Source organism: Cervus elaphus, chromosome 11 (assembly GCF_910594005.1).
Source record: "Cervus elaphus chromosome 11, mCerEla1.1, whole genome shotgun sequence".
NCBI classification, from domain to species: Eukaryota; Metazoa; Chordata; class Mammalia; order Artiodactyla; family Cervidae; genus Cervus; species Cervus elaphus.
In genome coordinates, this window is record NC_057825.1 from 76,273,083 (window position 1) to 76,297,120 (window position 24,038).

Below are 24,038 nucleotides of genomic sequence, written 5' to 3' on the forward strand. Positions count from 1 at the left end.
GGGGGTGACAGAGAATGAGACAGTTGGATGGCATCACTGACTCAATGGACATGAATTTGAGCAAACTCTGGGAGATGGTGAAGGACAGGGAGGCCTGGCGTGCTGCAGCCCATGGGGTCACAGAAAGTCAGACATAGCTTAGCAACAGAACAATGATAAGAGAGCTTTCTTGCCCCATTCTGCCATGTGAGAGCACAGCAAGAAAATAGCTATCTGTGAACCAGGAAGCAGGCCCTTGTCAGACACTGAACCTGCTGGCCCTTTGATTCTAGATTTCTCAGCCTCCAGAACCTTGAGAGATAAATGTTTGTTGTTCAGGCCACCCACTCTATGATATTTTTGTTATAGCAGCCTGAGCTGATTAAGACATTCCTATTATCTTTAATTTGCAAATGAAAAAACTGAGACATGAAGAGGTTAAGTAACTCGCCCTCAGTCCCTCAAATACAAGGTTGTATATCCAAGATTTGAACCCTGGCAGTTAGGCGCAAATTATCTACAAGCCTTGCCTCCCCGTCTCACACACCTTCTTTTTGCCTGGAGCTGAACATAAAATAAGTAATTGAGATTGACCAGTTCACTAGGGAAATGAGAGAGACTTGGAAATTCAGGACCAATCTTTGCCTTAAGTTTTGCACCCCCTCTACAGACCTTTTCTTTTGAGTTGCTTGAGGAAAGGGTTGTCTTCAGGTTCTTGAACCCAACCAGAAAGTTTCTATCTCTTCTAATGTCAGTTCAATTAAATGTGGGATTTGAAGATTCTACCAAATATGGAGTAACTGCATCTTTGAAGATGGTAGCAAGCATTTGCAAATTTCCATAGACTGTGTCGCCTGTGGTTGAAGATCAGTCATCTATTCATTCCAAGTAAAAATTTCTTGGCTAAGACTTGCCAGTTCAGGACATTTCCTCCTCCTGGTTATTATAACCTCTCATTGTCCCAGAGTTTCCTCACCCAGTCCTGTTCCAACCTGATAGGTGAGTAGAAAGGGCAATGAAAGAGTCAGTACAACTTGCTCCTCTGGACTCCTTGGGTCAATATAGTGATAATAAGGACAGCCATCACCTATCATCATTTATCTTTATATGCAGGGAGTCCTCACTTTGCTTGATAGTGAGGTACTATAAAATAACCATATGTGCTGAAACCCTTCAAAGCCATCTTAATAATCATGGGGAAAATGTTAATTGTTCTGTGAACTTTAGAATTTTTGTCAAAACATAACAACTCTCTGCTGCAGCTTAGTCGCTAAGTCGTGTCCAGCTCTTTTCGACACTTTGGACTGACTAGCCCACCAGGCTCCTCTGTCCATGGGATTTTTTAGGCAAAAATACTGGAATGGGTTGTCATTTCCTCCTCCAGGGGATCTTCCTGACCCAGGGATCGAACCCGAGTCTCCTGTGTCTCCTGCATTGCAGGCGGATTCTTTACCTGATAAGCCATCGGGGTAGCCCCTAGAACTCTGTTTATAAACATTTACTGAAATAAAATGAGGTAGTAAAAACCAATATTTACTTAGTACACTGTAACTTAAAACATTAGAAACATTGAGAAATACTGTGTTTTGTCTCTTTTTAAAAAAAATTCTATTGAGGAAAGTTTGAATAGCGCTCGCCTTCTTCTCATTATAGAACATATGATACAGAGCACGCATCTTTTCTATGCCTTGGCAAATAGTCATATTCCTTTCTCTAAGTCTGGATCAGCTTCCAACACGTTATTATTTGCACTTTCATTGTTGTGGAGTATCTCTGAGATTTCCTTTCACGTGAAATTTTTGTTGGTGTTACTTCCTCTGAGACATCTTCACCCTCTTTATCACAGCCACTCTCCCCATTTATGTGACTAAGTTTGGCTCCATTTGCTCCTCCCATGGCATATAAGAGTCTCTCAAACAGCAGCAGCATCAATATTTCCGTGGTCAGCTATTTCTTCTATGACTCCATTTGTGTTGAATTTGAGTTTCACATCCAACATTATCATTTTTATTTCTTTGCTGCATTTTTATTTTTCTTGGGCAGCTCCCCCTTGTGATCATCACATGGGTTTATCACTGGGACACAAGGAGGCAGCACGGCTACATGCTTTGCTGCCTGTGTGTGTGACCTGAGTAACAAATGTGCAAGGACCAGTCAGCAACAGGTTTTGAGAGAAGTGATGCTGTTGGTCTCCAATCTCGATAAGTCTCTGTCATTTACCTAGAGATCTGTGGATCAAGGAGCTAGCAGAGAAGTTTGTTCTTCATGAAATCACTCACAGCTAAGTGAACGTGATAAATGAAATTGGAACCATGCTGTTGGGACTGGCGTTATTGAACTTAACCACAATAATTGAAACTTGTGCTTAGTTGAACTCTGCAAACTGAGCGCTGTCTATCCATCATCTCATTTGGTTCTCACAGAAGCTTTATGAAAAATGAGGGTGAGGCTATTCTTGTACCCATTTGTAGATGAGGAGGAATAGGGAGGCCAACTAACTTGCACCCCCTTGGCCCACAGCAAGGCAGTGATGGAGCGGGGATAGGAACCCCCATCCTCGCGTCGGGGTTGCGCTACTCACCACTGCTCCACAGGACTTTGATTTGGAAGGAGGAAGGTAGTTGTGCCTTTCGCGGAGGGCACCTTATCCTACAAAGAGCTTAAGTAGCCTCATTACATTCTTTGTCCTTGGGTTTTAGGGTGTAATTTGAACTTCCCCAAGCTTCCCAGGTGGCTCAGTGGGTAAAGAATCCATCTGCAATGTGGGAGACATGGGTTTGATCCCTGGGTCGGGAAGATCCCCTGCAGGAGGTCATAGCAACCCACTCCAGTATTCTTGCCTGGAGAATCCCATGGACAGAGGAGCGTGGCGGGCTGCAGTCCACGGGGTTGCAAAGAGTCAGACACGACTGAGCGACTGAGCACACACAGCACAGTGGTTCCAACGCTGCTCCAGGCTCCTGGCTCATCGCCCCCTGAGGCAGGTGAGATGAGGATTACCACGTCCATTTGAAATACCAAGAAATGGAGTCCCGGAGAGCGGAAAAACCTAGTCCAGGCTGCACAGCGGGATGGCAGGGCACCTCTCGTGGCGCTGCACGCTGATGGCTACAGTAGAAAGTGAACAGGGCTGGCCCTCAAACGGGGGTCACTGGAGGCCGAGAGGACGGCTGGTTGCCATTCTCCCCCTGTACTCCTCACCCCTCACCTGACACACTCCTGGGGATCCTTCACCCCATCCCGCTAGAAGGAAAGCCTGTTCTCACTCTCCTGGCCCAACCCAGATAGCAAGGATGTTTCTCATTAATAGGATCAGAAAAGGCATCTCTGAGAATGAAAGGAAATATGGCTCTATTTGCCAAGGTCGCTCCCCTCGAAAGCCCTCCAGAAAGCATACAAAATTGTTAAATTATCAAAACATTAATTAGATGGTTAAATAAGACGGACTCTAATCCTCAAAGCATGCGGGGCAGGCCCCTTGATGCATCTGGTGTGATGGCTCTAGGGTCCAGCTGGCACTTCCTTTCCAGAAAGTTGCAACCTTGGAAGGAACAGCTGAAAAAAAAAAAAAAATAGGTGACTGTGTATCCACAGCCTGTGCCCTAGCAGAGTCAAACTTGGACAGGCAGGCCATGGATGCCTCTGATCACCACAGCTTCTGCAGGGTGGAAGCCTCCCACCCAGCTCCCTGCCCCCACATCCCCCTCCCCAGTGTCTGTACCTTACATCCTGGCATTTGGAACACGTGATCACATCCTGTGACTTCAACTCACAGATTCAAGTGTTTGAGTCTGGTCCCTTGAAATATATTGTAAGCATATAGAAGGCAGAGACCAGCAAGAATTCACCAAGATTTTTAATGTGTTCATTGGGAACCTTGACAAGAAAGATTTTGGTGGAGTGGTGAGGGCAGAAGCCTGACTGGATTGAACTGGAGAGAGAATGGGAACGAGCAGCAGGTACCATCCATTCTTGAGAAAGGTGTTTGCCATGGGAGGCAGAGAAATGGTGTAGTAGCTGGATGAGGTTGTAGGGTGAAGAGAGAGTTTTTATAAATACAGGAGATGAAGAGGAATTCCCTAGTGGTCCAGTGGGTTTCCCTGGCGGCTCAGATGGTAAAGAATCTGCCTGCCATTCGGGAGACCTGCGTTTGATCCCTGGGATTGGAAGATCCCTAGAGGAGGGCATGGCAACCACTTCAGTGTTCTTGCCTGGAGAATGCCCATGGACAAAGGAGCCTGGCGGGCTTCAGTCCACGGGGTCGCCAGGAGTCGAACATGACTGAGCGGCTAAGCACACACAGTAGTCCAGTGGTTAGGGCTCAGCGCTGTCACAACTGTGGCCCAGGCTTAATCTCTGGTTGGGGAGTTAAGACCTCACAAGCTGTGCAGTGTGACCAAAAAATAATAATAGTAGTAAAATACAGGAGATATAACAACCTGTTAGTATGCTGATGTTAAGGATCTGTAGGAGATCTCGCGATGATGCAAGAGAGAGGGTTATTACAGAAAGCCCTTGCATAAGCAAAAGGGAGACATTTGATGTACTAGTGGAGGGGCTGATTTTGGTTAAGAACAGGGACAGTTCACCCACAGTGCAGAGGGAAGGCAAAGTACGGGACGCAGATGCAGGCACATGGGTGGACGTCACAGCTGGAGCACGTGGAGGTCTCTGCTACTTGTGTTTTCACAGAAATGGAGATCAAGGCTCTCCCTGGGTATAGACCATAGATGGATATCTGAGAAAACTGGAGAGTGACTAAACTAGGAGTCCCGGACAGGGCTCAGGATCCACCTGAAGTTAGTGTTCATGAATGTGAATGTGAACTTGTGTGAGTCTCTCTGTAGCCATAGTGACCTGCACAGGTATAAGCATGGAGGATGCAGACATAGAGCACGGTCATGTGGACATAGTGGAGGATGCGATGAGCTGGGGGATTAGGTTTGACATATATATAACACCATGTGTAAAACAGATAGCTTGTGTAAACCTGCGGTACAGCCCAGGGAGCTCAGCTCAGTGCTCTGTGATGACCGAAACGGGCGGGATATGGGGTGGGGAATGGGAGGGAGACCCAAGAGGGAGGGGATGTATGTATGCATATAGTTCGTTCACATCACTGTACAGCAGTATAAAGCAATGATACTCCAGTATAAAAATAAAAATAATACAAAAAATAAATAAAAGGATTGGGCTTTTGCCAAGAATATGATGAAGGGAGAAAGCTGGCCAGGGAGCTGAAAGAAGAAATTATTTTTTTTAATTTAATTATCTTTAATTGGAGGATAACAGCATTACAAATTGTGTTCGTTTCTGCATGAATCGATCATAGGTATAGTTTGTCCCCTCCCACTTGAACTTCCCTCCCCCCTTCCATCCCCTCCCATCTCTCTAGTTTGTCACAGAGCACCAGACTTGACCTCCCTGCCTCATACAGCAAATTCCCACCGGCTATCTAATTTTACTTATGCGTAATGTATGTTTCAGTGCTATTCTCTCAATTCACCCACCCTCTCCTTCCCCCACTTTGTCCACAAGTCTGTTCTTCTACGTCTCTGTCTTCACTGCTGTCTTGCAAATAGGTTCATCAGTACCAGAGAGAAGGAGTTATAGTCAGAGAATGTGGGCTATAGAACATCACAGAGATGGGGAAGGGGGGAAGAGCATGAGGGCGACAGACATCTATTCATTTCAGGAAATGACTAATTATTGCTAATAATTGCTAATTATTGAAAGAATGTGATTAATTTTATAAAATAGACAAACTGAAAGTCATGAAAATAAATGTCTTCAGATTATTTCAACTTATATGTTATATAAGAGGGAAATGTATTAACCTTTGTGAACTTAAATAAATAATAACTAAATTTTAAAAAGAGAGAAAGAGAGCATGAGAAGAATTGGAAAAGCAGTGAGAGCAGTAAGTTCTAGGTCCTTCTGGAGTTTAGGCCAAGGTGCACTCATCACCTTGGCCAAGGAATTTTGGGCAGTACCCAAAATGTACAACTGTATATGGCAACCCCAGGTCAAAAGATGGTTGGAACCCAGTACTAGAGGGATATGCTACAAGGCAGCAGGTGATGATCGTAGAAGGGGGATGAAATTGAGATTGGGAGAGGGTGGCAGTCATTAGTAATGGGAGGTTATACGGTGTGAGTGTCTGTGATAGGGTAGAGGACAAGGTATTGGAGATTTGGAGAAGGGGTTGTCAAGGAACTGAGATGTCCGGATGCTGGGAGGAGCCCCTTCATATATGTTGAAATCAGTGAAACTTATAACTTTAGAGTCTGGGAAACAGTGTGGTGAGCTGGGGCTCTATAGATGACTGCAAAAGAGACTCTTGCAGAGTCTGTAGGCTGATGCAGTGCTTCACAGCAGGCATTTTGTTGAAAGGGGAGAAACAGTGATGCCCAAGTAGCACTGAGGACCAGAGAGGACCCGCTACTCCAGCTCCAGACTCCACAGCATGACGGATGGAGGAAGGAAACAGCCCTCACTGAAGGGTGTGGAGGAAGCAGTGTCGTGAATAGAGGGCCAGCTTGTAGTTAGAGCAAGAGCAAAGAGAGAGCATCAGAGAGCAGCAGAGGATGCAGGGGGTGTTACTCATGATGGACCATGAGGCCCAGAGAGCTTGAGGAATTGGGGGAGTGGGAGACAGGCTAAGATCATGGGCTTCGTGGATCTATCTGGAGGGGAGAGTTAGGGAGTAAAGGATAGTCTGGGAGTCCTGGATGCCTTGGGGTGTTTGACATAAAAAGGAGTGAAGAGCAGAAAGTTCTGCAAGGCAGAATATGGTTCTGGGGCTATGAGCGCTGGGGTGGGAGTGTCTTGTAAGAGCACATGGAATCTGGGACCCCTCCTTGCTTCTGCTGATGGAGCTGAGGAGCCTGGGGGCAGTATCTGAGTATGTTATCAGGAAACGCTACCTTCTGATTAATCCAGTTTTGGTGTTCCTTCGATTTCGTGCATCTCTATCTTAATGACAAGTGTTATTTACTCTCTCGGACTGACCATAGTAAGTCAGTGATGCCCCTAGAAGGCCAGGCCTTGGGGGGACCAGACTTCTGGGATCCATATTCACTCAGCTGCTCTCAACTCATAATTCCAACTGGAATGTCCACCCTGATGGGCCCTCCAAGGCGCTCATCCTCACGCCCTTCTAATGTACTGGCCCGGGGCTGTTCTGTAAACTGTTGAAGCCATCTTCAGCTCACTCTAAACCGGAAGAACTAGATGTATATCAGGAGAAACCAAAACACTGTTTGATTAATCACCACCCAGCAAGCCAGAGAGTGATGGCTGGGCACAAAATGTGGTCATTATCTAAATTGAGTGCCGGCCTGTCCGTGGAATACCGAACAAATGGACTCCCCTCTATTTATAAACAACCCTGAGGGATGAGCAGCTTGGTTTACGTTGAGAAGGGGCCATCATTCATTTTTATCCATCATACCTGCTTTTAGTGATATTACACACACACCCTGCTTGGGCTGGAAATCTCAACAATCCAAGAGGTTTATGTGCTTTTAACACCAATTTTGAGGGTCTCTGTGTACATTTCATCATATGGGGGTAACAGTGGGCCTGAAACGCAGTGTGTGAGCTGATTTCTTCCTCAGGGTGTCATGTAGGGATGATGAAGATGAAATGGGTAAACTACTGTTTGCCCCAAGGTTGTGTTTGTGAACAGCAGGTGATTACAAGAGGTGAGGTGGCATGAGCCACTAGACAGGAAAGGTGGTGGAGTCAAACCAGGTACTGGAGATTGTCTGTGAAGTGCAGGTAAGCCCAGTGTAGCCCAGGCCCAGCGGGGGCATTTGGCACTCAGCACTTGCTAAATGGATAGAAGGAAAAGGAAGGGAGGGCTGGCTCAAGCAGAATTCCTCCACTTTGGAATGCAAATTAATTTAACATTAGAATAACATTTTCATTTTCTCCAGCTATCCTCAGATATTAATGCTTATGTTTAAAACAGTCCTGAGAAGAGTCCAAGGAATCATTTTTGAGGTGAGGAATCTGAAGTGCAGGGCAGTGGGGTAGCTTGCAAAAATCACCCCATGTTTACTGTAAGGTCAGAGCAAAGTTCCAGCTTTCAGAGTTCCAGCTTAGAAATCATTCCACTCAGTCCTCAGCACATCCCTGTTGTACTGAGACACGGGTTCAGTCTCTGGGTCAGGTAGATCCCCTGGAGAAGGAAATGGCAACCAGCTCCAGTATTCTTGCCTGGGAAATCCCATGGACAGAGAAGCCAGGTGGGCTACAGTCCATGGGGTCGCAGGAGTTGGACACAACTTAGTGACTGATGCTGCTGCTGCTGCTAAGTCGCTTCAGTCGTGTCCGACTCTGTGCGACCCCATAGATGGCAGCCCACCAGGCTCCCCTGTCCCTGGGATTCTCCAGGCAAGAACACTGGAGTGGGTTGCCATTTCCTTCTCCAATGCATGAAAGTGAAAAGTGAAAGTGAAGTCACTCAGTCATGTCCTACTCTTTGCGACCCCATGGACTGCAGCCCACCAGGCTCCTCCATCCATGGGATTTTCCAGGCAAGAGAACTGGAGTGGGGCCATTGCCTCCTCCAACTTAGTGACTACACAGCAACAAAGTGTACTGATATGTTGGGGTCTGTCAAGAGTGTGGAAATCTTTCCACTTCTGCCTAACCAGGGATGACAGAGAGTTTTATGAAGCAATCAGAGACTTGACAGAGAAGCTGCTGAATCCTGATTAGGACAAAATCGCTGTAGGAGCTGAGAGGGGAAATGACAGGGTAGATGAGGAAGTCCTGGGGTTGTGGGACTGGTGTTCTTACAATAACACTATGCCACAATCATGCAAAGGGAATCACATGTCATTTTACCTCGTCTAGTAGCTGCACTGCAGAAAGTAAAAATAGGGGGATTTGAGGTTGGGGGAGGATGGATACATGTATATGTAGAGCTGAGTCCCTTCACCGTACACCTGAAACTATCACAACCTTGTAATCAGCCATACTCCAAGACGAAATAAAAATTTCAAAAGAAAAAAAAAAAGAAACAGGTGAAATTAATTTTAACAATATATTTAGGGACTTCCCTGGCAGTCCAGTGGTTAAGGCTCTGCATTTCCCCTACAGGGGGCACAGGTTCAATGCCTGGTCAGGGAATTAGGATCCCACGTGCTGTGTGGTATGGCCAATAAAATTAAAAGAAAAAAAAAAAAGTCCTTCCAATTAACTCTGAGAAAAACATAATGTTAAAAATAATAATAATTTATTTAACACACAATAACCCAAATATTGGGTTGGACAAAAATTTGTCTGGGTTTTTCCAACAGATGTTATTGTGGAAAATTCCAACAAATTTTTGGCCAACACTATATTATCAACACATATCCAATATATAATCAATATGCAAAATTATTTGTGAAATGTTTTAAATTCTTTTGTTTTGCATTAAAGCTTTGAGATCCTCATGTGTAGTTTACTTTTAATTTTTTTAGCAGCTTCCTTGAGGTATAATTGATGTAAAAATATTTAATGTACACAATGAGATGAGTTTGGACATACCCATATACCTGTGAAACCCTAACTACCCATGTATACTTAATTCTCTATTCATTTCTAAATTTTTATTAGAAAAACTAAATCAGTATTTAGATTCCATTAAATATCCAGTTGAAAAAGTAGATTCACATGTACAGGTTGTTACAGACTTAAAAGTTTTCTAATAACTTAAGTGTTAGTTTTCAAATTTCAATTTCAATGAACTAAATGTAAATATATTTAAAACTCTGTTCTTCAGTCATGCTGGACACATTTCAAGTGCTTAACAGCCTCACATGGCTCCTGGCCACCATGTTAGATAGCTCAACCATAGAGTAATAATGATAGCCACAGTGGCAGAGTCTTGGCCTTCTGTAGTTTCAGACTGGGAAGTGCGTCAGGCTTTCTCTTTTCCATCATGCACCATCTGGCACCTTCTTTCCATTTGTTATCCTGCTAATGTGATCGCTTACTGAGAGGACAAGTCCTCAGTCTACCCATTAAGGCACTGGGTAAGTTCAGTAAGTGGGTATGGATTTGTCATCCTACATTCCTGTCTCCTCTGACAAAGAAGTTGACATATGTCATGGCACAAAAATGTCTTCTCAGACCCACAGAAGGATAATGAATGAATTCCACATGAATGTCAACATGTACACAAACCACACAAGCCCCCTACACCAAAACACACACCACATCCGCACACAATCCTCCACAGCACACACCATATAACACACACACATACACATGCACCCTACACATCACATACAATCCACAACACATACTCACCCACCCACCACACACACATATCACACAGACACATACCCCCACCACCATCACCACATATAGCACAGTGTTGCTCTTCGAAGGCTTGTGACATTACTGAGGAGCAGGAGCTGTTCCTTCTACATTGTTGACCTTCAGAAATTAATTTTTAAATGATAGGGCTTGAGCTCTAAACTAGGAGTTAGGAGACCTGTGATCTATTCCTGGTTCTGCTGCCATTGACCCATGTGTAACCTAGACCAAGCCAATTAGCTCCAGTCTCCTATAAAATGAGAGGCTAGGTCTTTCCCAGCTCTGATATTCTAGTCCAGGGGTTGGCTAACCACTGTTTATGGGTCAGATCTGCTCCACCCATTCATTTACATATTGTCTGTGGTCACTTTCACCTACAGTCACAGAGCAGAAGACTTTGGCAGACCCACAAAACTGAAAATATTTATTCTCCGGCCATTTTTACTTTTTGATCCTGTTCTCATCTATGGTTCCAACTCATTTTAATCCTCTCTACACATTAATTTTGTTTCTTATTAACATAGCAAATATTTGACTCAACAGTTAATGGTCACCATTGTCAGGCAAAGTGTTATGAAAATCACTGAAATGCAGTGGTGACCAATACAAACACAGTCATTACCCTCAGGAATTTTAACATGCTTGCTCAAAGTCGAAGTTGCTGATCTCCCATGTTATGAGGACTGCTCTTGTCCCGCAGTAGCCATCTAGGTGTCATTTATGTGTCTACTTGGCTGGACCACGGCGCTCAGATATTTGATCAAACAATATTCTGTTTGTTTCTGTAAGGATGTTTTTGAATAAGATTAGCATTTAAATCAGTGAACTCTGAATAAAGCAGTTTGCCCTCCATAACGTTGGTGAGCCTCATCTCATCTGTTGAAGGCCTGAATAGGCAGAAAGACTGGCAGCAAGAAAGACTTCTTCAGCCTGCAGGCCTTCAAACTGGAACTCCAGCCCCAGCTCCTCTGGCTCTCCAGCCTACCCACCCTGAGGATTTTGGACTTGCCATCTTCCATACTTACATGAGTCAATTCCTTATAACAAATCTCTTTTTACATATAAATGCATCCTATGGATTTTGTTTCTCTGGAGAACCCTGACTAACACACATAGGAGTAGAAATTTGAGCTGGCAAATGGCTGTCTGGAATAAAGAACACATTTCCCGGCCTCTCCTGTAGCTCAATGTGGCCATGTGACCAATGGGATGTAAATAGAAGTTTGTGTGGTGGATTCTAAAGGACCTTCCTTAAAAGATAGCTGGTATGTGCCCTTCACTACTTCTTCCCATCTTCCTCCTTCCTGCTGCTTGAACCAAAGACATAGCAGGGCATGCTCCCTCCTCAACCATAGCAGGAGGACAAACCTGTGAACTGGAAATCCCCAAAATGGAAATAATCCAAAACGAATCTGGGTTCCTGGGGGTTTTGTGAAGCAAAGTCACTTGGTTGTCCTGAACTTTTACTTGAGAAATGAGCTTCTTTGTGTAATCCACTGCCATTTTGTATGTTAAAGTAGCCAAACCTAATCCTAAATGACATACCCACCCTTTCATGTGTCTGCCTGAGTACAATATCTGCTATGATTGAGGGGACCTGCCACTCACGGGGTCCAGAGTTGCTGAATGCATGTGTACAGGTTGTGGCTACATTTATGTGTCCCAAAGTATAGGTTGGAACAAAGAAGGGTTGTCCTCCTGGGAAGTTAAGTTTAAAAAAAAATCAAGATTGAAACCTAAACATTACTATTTCTCCTCTCTCCCTTGGATAAAAAGCAAATTTTAAAAAATTCAGTCAGTCAAATAGTTTTTCTTTGTTTTTAATGGAATGTATTCTTTTTTTCCCAACATGATACTAAATCATTTCTATTCTTTGCCAAGTTATTTAGATCTTATTGGACTTAAATACATCTATGTGTCTTGGACTATATCACAGTCACATGGTATTCATAGCCAGGTTTTCTCTTCCTATAATTATTTTTACCTGTAAAAAAGTGTTAGTCAAACTGGTAAAACCTACGTGTGTGTGTGTGTGTGTGTGTGTGTGATCCCTGCCACAGCCTTCTCCATCAGCAATGATCTGAATGCAATCATTGGAGATAGCAATTGTCTACTTTGTTCACAGTCTCCTCTCCTAAGTGGCACATTGCCCACCCCTCAGCTGACTGCACTCTGAGTGGGTGCCCAACACAAGGGCAGCCAAGTTGCAGGCTAACCAGGGCACTAGGCCCTGCCCCCTAGAAATGATCAAGACCAGTTGGGCCAGTCATATTTCTAAGACACAGAGAGACAGCCAGCCAGCTTTGAAAACAGAGGCCAAAATTTGTGTAAGAGTTGCTACAAGTTAAGCGAACCAGCAGTCATAATGGGACGCCCATAGGCAAGATGAAGTAACAAACTCTGAGTGAGCAGAGAGGAGAATGGAACAGACAGACAGAACAACAAATGTTGACAGAGAGGGCGGGTCTCCAGGGCTGCCTCAGTTCCTCCTAGTTTTCCAGTTCCTGATCCATTTCTAGCTCCAGGGCACAAGCTCCTGCAGCAAACCTTCTACAACTGCTGCATCCTTGGGTGTGTCTCTCTTTGATGGTCTATCCCATGCCCCTTGGCACTTTGGAGCCCAGCCCTGTTCAGGGGCCAGATAATCTGTGAATGCCTCACAGTCTGACTGACAAATACAGGTTCTTCACTGGAGGAGTTTTCACTCAAGCAGTTCTAAAAATGTCAAAAGAAGGGCAGCTTTCTGGAAGAGCCAATGTAAAATTTGAAGGCACAAAATCTGCCATCTTGCCACTTGTAGCGGGCTCACTTGGAGGCCATTGTTGTGTTCTGGGCTTCATCGGAGTTACAGGAAACAGTTGAAGACAGGAAGGAATTACTTTCCACTGAACTTATTCTGAAAAGGTGGGGAATCGTACTTTGAACACCCTACCTCTGCCACCTCCCTTTGGCTGAATAAGAACAAACCTTGTTGGTTTAGGCAGAGCTAAACAAGGCAATGCCTCTTCGGGCCCCACCACAACAATCCCCTTGCTGCCCCAAGGACATCTCAGGTTTGAAAGACCCATAAATGGAGGTCTGTGTGTAGAAGCTACTTTGGGGTCTCTCACTGAAACCCAGCCTCCAGCCCAGCCTTGATGCATGAGCTCATTCTGCCCCGACTGGGAGACTGAGAAAATGGTCTGTGAATTTCTCTTCCACTCTGTCAAAATAAGAACAGAAAAAATACACCTCTGCAAAAGTGTTTTCTTTCAGCTTTTATTTGCACACATTCTGTATAATTATGGTCAGCAAGAGGGCATTTTCCATAGCCACACTGGCAGTATTTTCCACACAAAGGTTTATCCTGGCGGGCAGCCTGCCCTTGAGCTATTTACTTGTGTGGTGGATAGAAAGCCATCAGACCTACGGCCAGTTAGACCCCAGCAAAATGTTTTCATTTGGATGTCTCCTGTAACAGGGCATATTACTTGAATTTTCCCCCGCCCCTTGTCCCTCTTCTCTAGGTAAAGTGATTCAATATTGTGCAAACACCTTTACACAATCAACTCTATGGTATACCTCCCACTTAACTATGAAAGTTCATATTTCTAAATGCTTCTCCCTAGCTTTCAGTATCTTAGAAATTGTTAGTCCAACTTTATTCCTCATGACACCATCTCATTCCTTCACTATCCAGTCAAGCCTTTTGCTTCACTGGCCTCTCCCACCCCAAGCCCATTTTCTCCTTCAGGCCATTTCATGCTGTGATCACCATTCCAATTCTGAATGCCTGCCTCCTTCCTCAGCACCTTTGAATTCTGCCCACCACTAAACATTCAGTTCTGGTCTCCTTAGCGAAGCCCTCACTGACGGCTGATGTCGCCCAATTCCTCCTTCCGTCTATGTATGAGATGATCACTACATTTTTTGCTGTTAATGAGTCAATAGACAAGCTGACCAAAATGTTGACTATGGTTTGTTGCGTAGAGCCATAGCATAAATCGAATAATTCATTTAACAAATATTTACTGAGCACCTATCTTTTGTTCAGTGGTGTAGGGAAAATTTCATGTCAGAAAAAGTATGGGATTGAGTAATAAGACCTGTTTCTATCCTTGAGGAATTTGCAGAGACTTTTGAGAAAAAAAGATACATACATGAAAGGACAATTCCAGAGGTGAAGCCCAAAGAATGATGGTTCTTCAAGGCAACATGAGGTGGAACCAACAGGCAGCGGGGAGCCAACACCATCCACTAGAGAGGGACTAGGGGTTGGGAGGCAGTTGTAGCTAAGAGCAGAATCAGCTTTCTACAATTCACAGGGTACATGGATGGATGGATATTACTATGAATGATATAATGGATGGTCCAAAAGGCATCCATCCATCCATTCTAGGAACAGTTATTGAACACTCACTAAGTGCCAGTCACAAAGGATACTTAGCTGGATAAAGTAGCCTTCAGTGAGACCGTAGTCTAGCGGCATGGCAATGCAGTCATAAGTCAACCAACACTGATTCTAAAAGTTTAAAGAGAAATAATAATAGCTACCTTTTTTAAAAGCACCTATAATATATTAGGCATTTTTCAAACATTGGTATTGTAGTCCCCACTCTGGGTGTTGAAGCAAACTCCTGGGGAAACCATGAGTATTTTTAGATTTTGAAGGAAACATAATGATATTCGATATCTGTTAGACACTGCGCAAACTATTAGCTTGAGGTAGTTCACGGTTTTAACGTGAGATCACACTGCATTCCTTTCGAGGACGTCATATCTTGTGGAGGTGGGTCTTTGGTGGCAGCTGCAATAAATAAATGTGTGTGTATATATATATACACACACACCACAACTTCTTTATTCATTCTTCTGTCAATGGACACTTAAGTTGCTTCCATGTCTTAGCTACTGTAAATAGTGCCGCTATGAATATTGGGGTACATGTATCTTTTCTAATTATATTTTTCTCCAGATACATTGCCCAGGAGTGGGATTGTAGGATCATATGGTAGCTCTATTTTGAGTTTTTTAAGGAACCTCCACTGTTCTCCATAGTGGCTGCACAAACCTATATTTCCACCAACAATGTAGGAGGGTTCCTATTTGGTCTCTGACTTTTGGACTCTGAGGTGTTTCTTATGGACTAGAGACACAGTGAAAAGATGACTGATATACTGAGGACAACATAACCTGAGAAGCCTTGACAGCCTCTGTTTTATTGCCAGTCTTCCCAGGTTACTATTAATAAGTTGCCAAAGATCACACCAGTAGTTAAGTTCCAGAGTCAGGACTCGAAACCATGTCTCTTCTAATGGTCTCTAAAACTGCATCACCTTTGTTTATAATAATGATGGGAGCTCAGTGGGCTCACCCGGAGATGGATAGACAAGGCAGTTGGTGCAGCAGAAGTTAGAGAAGTGAGGTGGGACCCGCAGATCATGGAACTGAGACCTTGAGGGATGAACTTGGCAGTCGATTTGCTCTGTCACCCTTTTTGTGCTGAGTTTCCATGGGACCCTGGTCTGGTGGGAGGAAGAAGAAACAACCCTCAGAAGCACGTAGTAACAGACAACAGCCCTGTGATTTTCTCAGCGCTGGTCACAAAACAGGGAGGGAGTAGGGATGTGGAGACCATAATGAGGTGTGAGAAATGGCGGCTGAGTCTGCACACATTTTGGGGGTCAAACAGCTTTTCTTTCGGCCTGCTGATTTTTGAAAACTCACAGTCATCTCCCCAAATGACCGGGCTTCTCTCATTTCAGGTGGGCAGAGTCCTGCCAAGATTGTGGGGAGATGTGGAAGCAAGTTCTCCTGAGAGAGAACTTCTCTGGAATGGGGAAAACTTTAGGTCAACATCATTTGAACCTTGACCTCCAGAAATTCCTCTGCCTCAAGGGAAGACTCCTCTCTCCTCCCTTCCCCCTAACCTGGGGCCTCCAAATTGGGCTGGGAACAGATTCAGGGCAGGACCCCAGGGAAGCAGGATGGCCTTGCGAGTGTGGAGAGTGTGAGAGGTTTCTCTGCAAAGATCTTCAAAGGCAAAGCCCAAGGCACTGAGCACCCCAGGGGGGCATGCCCCAGAGAGGAGTGTGTAGGGACAGCCTGCGTTCAGGGCCCGACAGAGACCCCCTACTGTGGCAGCGGGCCTGCTTGTAGGAGCCCCGAGAAGCCTAATTCAATTACCCTTATCAGAATGCCTCTGAACTTAACAAAGCAGATAATCAGTTCCAGAGACAGATACTGTGTGGGGGGCCAAAATGATTTTGCTTCCCAAAATTGGAGGCTGAAATTGGAGATGTTTGGGTAATGGAAAACATAATCCCTCCATGGGCCCAACCCCCGTCTCAGTACCCACACCTCAGACACCCCTACCATTGGAGCCAAGAGGAGTGGGATTCTCCTTAAGACACCTGATGTGAACTTGACCTCTTTCCCCCACCCTCTTTGAGTCACAGCTAGAAAGAAGCTGCGTAGAGACTGGAGGCAGGAGGGGAAGGGGATTAACATTTATTGAGAAGCCCTTGCCATACGAGTCAGATTCATCATACACACTATCTAATTTAAACAGCCCAACATGCCTTTTGAAGAAAAATATTAGTGTCACCACATTACAGAAGGCAATGGAGATTAGGAAACATTAAATCACTGCCTGAGGACCCATCATGATAAACAGCACAGGTTAGAGTCAAACACAGGTATCAGAATTTACAGCTCACTATCTAACTGATTAACTAACATGGCCTCTCTGCTCAACATCAGAAAGAAAATAGAAACTCACTTATTCAAACATCCATAGTGACCCTCCAAGGTACCGTTGTCTCTTGTAAAGGAAATAGACTCAGATGGGCTAAGTAACACTCCCGAGGTCACAGCTGAGTGTGTCAGCGAAGATTTAGGTGAAATTGGAGTCAAAGCCAGGGATCTCAGTACTGCCTCACAGCTGCCATCCAAATTGTTTTCTAGAAACTTCTGTAGTTCTAAGTGCAGGGAACATATCTTCTCATTTTTCCCTACTGCGTGTGTGCTAAGTCACTTCAGTTGTGTCCAACTCTTGCGACCCCATGGACTGTAGCCTGCCAGGCTCCTCTGTCCATGGGATTCCTCAGGCAAGAATACTGCAGTGGGTTGCCAGTTCCTTCTCCATTTCCCTGCTGGGCCTGAGACAGAACCAGCATGAGCTGTTTCTGGGTTCTGTGTAGCCAGGGTGACTGTTGAATGTTCAGAGGTTTGCCATCACCAAAGAAGAGCTCTCACGTCCTGTTTACCTTAGAACTGTGGGACATACAATGTCAGCACTGGAAAGAGCTTCTGTCAGTGGATGGCACTGGTATTCCTTTAAACTTACCAATTTTATTAGGTAACATTTGACATGGACAGAATAATATCTACACAAATTGCAAACCATAGTGTAAGGTCAGGCCATTCAAAATGGCTGTTCTCTTGCTCTCTCTGTTCATCCCCTGCTTGACCAGTCCCTGCTTCACCTACACGCTATTCACATGACCATCCAATCCTTTTAATTATGGGACTTGATCAGTAACTGCCTACGTACTTGCCCTCTGCCACAGCCACTGGTTTCCGTGGTAACTGATGAGCCAACCCGACATCACGTCCCCCAGTAGCTGGTAGCCTCCTTCTCCCTCCACCCTCCTCTGGTAGTAAAGACTGCTGCCCTGTCCTGCTTGCAGTCTGCTGTACACAGTGGGGTGTCGCTCCAGAACTTTTACTTCAGAGGTTGTAAGATTTCCTATCCAACAATCCACTGACATCTCTATCTCTGCCTCCAGGCTCTTTCTTCAGTCTCACAACTGGGCAACTACAGGCTTGCAGGTTTGTGGGGTGCAGCCCTACACACAGTAATCATAACACTTGTGAACCTACCACAACCCCCCTTAGAACTAGACCATCACGATTAAGTCTCCTCCCCTTCCTTTCCCACACCTCCTCCATAGAAATAACCACTATCTTGAATTTTGCTTTTATCATTTCCTTGATTATTTTCATAATTTTGCCAACCATGTTTGTGATGCAAATTACATTACTGTTCCAAGTCCTTTAGATACTCTTTGACATATGACTTTGCAGTTCCTCCCATGGGAGGTGAAATACATTTCCCTGCACAATGTTAGATTTTCTTTAGCCAATAGATTGTGGTAGGCATTGATGGATGCTAATTCTGAGCCCAGGTCTCAAGAGGTATCACATTTCCACTTTCTCCTCTTATATGCCTGCCCTTGCTACAAGAAGAGCATGATCCAGGTCTTACCTGCTGGTCCAAGGAGGATGAACAGACCTGGACCCAACCTGAAGCCAGAACCAAACCCAACTGAGTTCAAACTAGATCAACCAATCCCTAGGCAATCCACAGATACTCTAGTAAGAATCCGTGAATGCTGTAAGCCGCTGAGGTTCGGACTAGTGAGATAGGCAGCATTATTGTGGTAATGGCTGATGAAATACAATGAATCTCTAAGTGAAAGTAAAAGTCACTCAGTTGTGTTGGATTCTTTGTGACCCCCTGGACTGTAGCCTGCCAGACTCCTCCATCCAGGGAATTCTCCAGGCAAAAATACTGGAGTGGGTTAGCTGTTCCCTTCTCCAGGGGATCTTCCAAACCCAGGAATTGAACCCAGGTGTCCTGCATTGCAGGCAGATTCTTTACCATCTGAGCTACCAGAGAAGCCCAATGAATCTCTAAAGATAACGTCATTTTCTTTTGCCTGTTTTTTGAGCTTTGAGAAATGATAATATTGCATGTCATTGTCTACTACTTACTTTCCTTTCCCATTCAGCATTATGTTTCTGAGATGTATGAAGTGAAAGATAATACAGTAAATGAACTATAAAAATAGTGTCCTCAGTTTAGAGATGAAGACAGTGAATGAGGTACGGAGCTCACAGAAGCCTGAGCTGACTTGGGACTCCAAGCCCTATTCCTTCTGCAAATATTTATTGAGCATAAGCAGAGCCCTTTCCTCAGTGCTGAGAACAGAAAGGTGAACTGGGCCCAGAAGAGTCTTTCCCTAAGGGCCTTGGGTTAAGGAGCCACTTCATGGAAAGAGGGCAACACCCATCTGTGCCTTCTACTATCTCATTGCCAGGGCTTCCTACTGCCTCTGCCCTGCTAGCCAGTCCTCTTCATCCCGTTCACCACCTCTGGTCCCTGGAGGCAGATAGTGTAATTAAGGCAGCATGGGAGGCAAGCAGGCAGAAATTGGGGAGTGGATAGCTCTCCTTGAGAGAAGTGCTGACAGACCGAGTTCCGGGAGAAGGGCCAAGGATTTATTGCTTGAGGGAGGCAGGTTTACGTTTATGCAGATGACACATGTCTGCAAGGAATGGGCAGTTATCTGACCCTGCCATGAGCTCAGCACGCCCCAGGACTCAGCTCCTGGGGTGATCACAGTCATCAACAACCATGTGTGAAAGAAAGCATGAGAAATGTTCCTCACCCTTGAGAACTCGGCAGTCAAACAAGGGGAGCAGGACACACCAAAACATGCAAGCTTCACACCCCTTGAACAAACACCAAGCATCACAGCTCTAAGCAGAGCTAAGTAGATACGCATGGATTGATGTGGGCGTGCAGGTACCTGGAAGTGGCTGAAATGACCGGATGTACTGTCATCCCATAGACAGGTGTCTTTTGTTTCTCTCCAACATTTGGGTAGTTCGCATGAGAGTTGCCTTTCACTCCATTATTTGGAAAAACAAGGTAAGTATCACTTCCCATTAAAACTAGACTGAACAGAGCTGAATTCTCCATTAGTGATTCAGAAAACATTCCAGGGTGTTGCAGGGCCTTGGGGACATCATTAGGAAAATCAGTAACCATACAGAATTGGAAGAAATAGCATCCTAATGATATGAGGTTTCATGGTGATTGGGTCCTGGATCAAGAAGTTATTTTCAGTAATGAAAGGCTAGCAACTCCTGCCAGATAGGAAAATGGCAAACCCAAGCTGAGTTCTTGGCCGCCTCCAGCTCTAGTGCTCAGCTCAGGCGGAGGCTGGAGGCCCCTCTCCTCTACCTCGATTCCCACTACCACCACCGAAGCAGCTGAAGGCACATCCTTATTGCTGTAACTGCCCCAACAGCCCCACCCTCATCCTTCCCAGACATAGGTCAGAGTCAGGTGTTTTTGCAAGCTCTCTTCTGGTTGGAGATCACTCGGAGAGCAGTTACAACTATGGGCTGTGGGTTGTGTGGACCGGGAAGGGCTAAGGTCAGAGTGGACAAGCCCCTCCTTGGGGAGAAAAGCACTACAGGGGGTTTTACCTGTCTCTATACTTCATTGCCATTTGAAAATCCCCCACTGCTCATTTTTATTGCTTGGGGTGGCTTTTTTAAATTTTTATTTTTTAATTGAAAGATAATTGCTTTACAATATTTTGCTGGTTTCTGCCGTATATCAACATGAGTCAGCCATAGGTATACCTGTGTCCCCTCCCTCTTAAGCCTCCCTCCCACCTCCCACCCCATCCCACCCCTCTAGGTTGTTACAGAGCCCCGGTTTGAATTCTCTGAGCCATACAGCAAATTCCCATTGGCTATCTATTTTACATATGGTAGTGTGTACGATTCCCATGGTGTTTTAAGTTTTTTGTTTTATTTATTTTCAGCTATGCTGGGTCTTCGTTGCTGTGGTCAGCCTATCTCGAGTTGCAATGAGTGAAGGCTATTCTTCGTTGTGGTGTGTGGGCTTCTCTTGTTGTGGAGCACAGGCTCTAGGCACACAGCCTTCAGTAGTTGTTGGATGTAGGCTTAGTTGTATTGCAGCGTGTGGAGTCTTCCCTGACTGGGGATTAAACCTGTGTCCCCTGCATTGGCAGGTAGATTCTTAACTACTGGACCATCAGGGAAGTCCTGTCTGCGTTTTTTTTTTTTTTTTAACTCCAAAATTAATATTTCCAAAGACAGTGATTTCTGTCCCTATGGTCATATGTGAGGGACTCCCCCAGGGAAGGAAAGCAAGACATGGCCTATAATGAAGGAGTAAGGAGCCAGTGAGCCCCCTTCAGTGACCCAGACTTACACACTATGTTTGACTGCCAGGTCAGAAGTGGATGGAAACAGCCAGAAGTCCTGAGATCAAGTCCCAGCCCTACCAGCAGTCTTTGCAGTACAAGGCTCTTTCCTTCCCTGGGTCTTAGATGTCCCATCTGTAAACAGAGGCTAAAGGGATGGTAACTTCTAACTGTAGGTATTTTCCACCTTTAAGAACTTATGGGGAAACTGAATGCTTCCAAAGAGATAGCGAGAAGAAAAGAAGAAAATGACCAAATTTATTTAGGCCAAACTTGAGGAAATATCAAGTGGCTCTTAGCCTCTTCTTCACAAAATATGGTGTACTTTCTTTGTCTTATATTCATTGCTGTTACACATGTGTGTTAGTTTTAGTTCCCTGATCAGTTTATTTGTTTTGTAAGAGCAAAGAAAAGTTTCATAGAGCTCACCGAAATTCAGAACAAATTCTATTATTTAAAAACACATTGTAAAATTAAAAATCATATTTATCTCCATTTACTAGATTAGAATAAATACCTGTCTGCTTATTATGCATTATTATTAAACTCATTATTTCTCACATCAACATTGTTAGAAAGATTGTGTTTCTGTGCCCATTTTATAGGAAATCGAGGACAAGAAAGGTTAGAAGACTTGTTAGCATCCATTTATGAGGAAGAGGGTAGAGCTGGCCTTGAACCCAAGTCTTTATACTTAAACTCCTAGAAGTCATTTGAATTTCTTCTATTCTCATGTGGCACCAGCAATGCAGACACAACAGGGAATCAATAAATAAACGTGGGTTGAGGGATACCACATAGTTATAAATTGCCTGGCTTAAAGGCTGGGGTGGAATCACATAGCCCGACATGACTTTATTCTCACCCAGGAATATCTGGGGGCCCCTCTGAGTGCCTCATGCTCCAGGAGCCACGGCTTCAAAGGGACCTGCCTGGACCTGATGGCCCCGCAGCTGCAGTCACGTGGCTGGCTGGGCATCTGCGGTTCCCCGTGCTCAGATGAGAAGCCGGTGGGCACAAGCCAGACCTGGAAGCCCCCCTTTACAAATACATTCCAGTTTTCATTCACCCCGGCTGACAGACAGGGCCCTACAAACCGCCCAGCAACACCAGCCAGGAAAAAAGCCCTCAGGTCTGCCCACAGGAACTTCACCAACAAGTCAGCCTGAGTCTGAGACAACAGCTCTGCTCACAGGACATCCAGAGGCTGTAAACCTGGGCCAGACCAGGTCACAGGGACTCACTGAATCTCATTTGCCCATCAGGCGACTGGAAAAAAATTGAAAAGCAAATACCTGGTACAGTTAAGTTGGTCATCTGAACCACAAATAAGTTAGGACATGTGTCCAGCCCACCTGTCCTGACAGCTCATTTTGAGAATACATTTGTATGCAGCTTACTTGGGGATAGGGATTTGTTTTTCCTGGTGACATCAGCTCTGGAGTTGGTCCCTTTGCTGTCTTAGCCTCTTCCGTTGACCGTGTATATGAGATACCTTCCTCCTTCCACTTTCCCCACTCTCCCGCCACTCATCATCCTCACGATGGTCCTTGTCTGGTTCCTCATCCACTCCCCCAAAGAGCAGCTCTGGGTGGGCCCCTTGGTCCACCAACATGGTGTTGCCGTGTCCAGCTTCTCCAACACCACTTTCAACCATCATCCTCTATTCTCAGACCTTCAAAGTCTCCCGAGTTCTTATTACCACAGATTTGGACCTGGGCTCCTCTTTAGACTACATTTAGACCTAGACTCCCCTTTTCTAAAAAGCTTCTACCAGTAGGCCCCATGGACCACCTTCTGTTTCTCCCAGCCACACCTTCTGTCTTACTAGGCTAAGCTCCCCATTGGCCCAAAGAGTAGACTCAATCTGAGCTCATGGCCTTTGTTCACGTTGCTCTCCTCACCTGGCATGCTTTTCTCTATGTCCTGGTCTATCCTGATCTTCCCATCCTCCAAGGCCTCCTTCTCATTTCTTTCTAGCAGTGATCCTCTCTATTCACTGAAATTCCACAGCACTGAATTATATCCTGACTTGAACTGTTTTTAGACTCTTCCACAACAATCACTATATTATGGATAAATATATTACATAAAAGGGCTTCCCTGGTGGTTCAGATGGTAAAGAATCTGCCTGCAACGCAGGAGACCTGGGTTCAATCCCTGGGTCGAGGAGATCCCCTGGAGAGGGGCATAGCAACCCACTCCAGAATCCTTGCCTGAAGAACTCCATGGACAGAGGAACCCGATGGGCTACAGTCCGTGGGGTCGCAGAGAGTCAGACATGCCTGAGCGATTAACACAACAAAAAAAATTGTATAAAAAATAAATAGCCTTCTTAGAACTGGCAACCAGAGCCCTTGCACGTTAGAAGCCTCTGCTCAGCCCTCATCCATCCCCACCCTTCTTTATGGGGTGACGATTGTGTGGGACCAAATGAGCACACCATCTAGAGTCTGCAATGCTTCTTATTCCTATTTATAGACTATGTTCCTGATACCAGGAACCTGAACCTTCCTACCCAAACAGCCCTAAATCTATTTCCAGAGCCTGTGGAAGGCCCTCCCCCAGGTCTGTCTTTCAGAGGAGGAGGGGTGGCCAAGGGAGGCCATTTGCTGGGGGTGGTTTTGTGGATGGAGCTTGGCCTTGTAGGCTAGAATTTCCACATGCATATATACAAGGGTTTTGGTGGGAAGAGAAGGTAAGTGGGCCTCTGAAGGCTAGAGTGCCCCCAGC

General features: G+C 45.1%; 1 protein-coding gene across 1 annotated transcript in view; it reads right to left on the reverse strand.

Moving 5' to 3' along the window:
• The window catches only part of LOC122703131, a 55,346-nt gene extending 32,426 nt beyond the window's left edge, over positions 1-22,920 (reverse strand). The window contains exon 1 of the mRNA XM_043917195.1: positions 22,801-22,920. Coding sequence (XP_043773130.1) covers positions 22,801-22,920 — 120 coding nt within the window. The remainder of the gene's footprint in view (positions 1-22,800) is intronic.
• Positions 22,921-24,038: the final 1,118 nt, after the last annotated feature.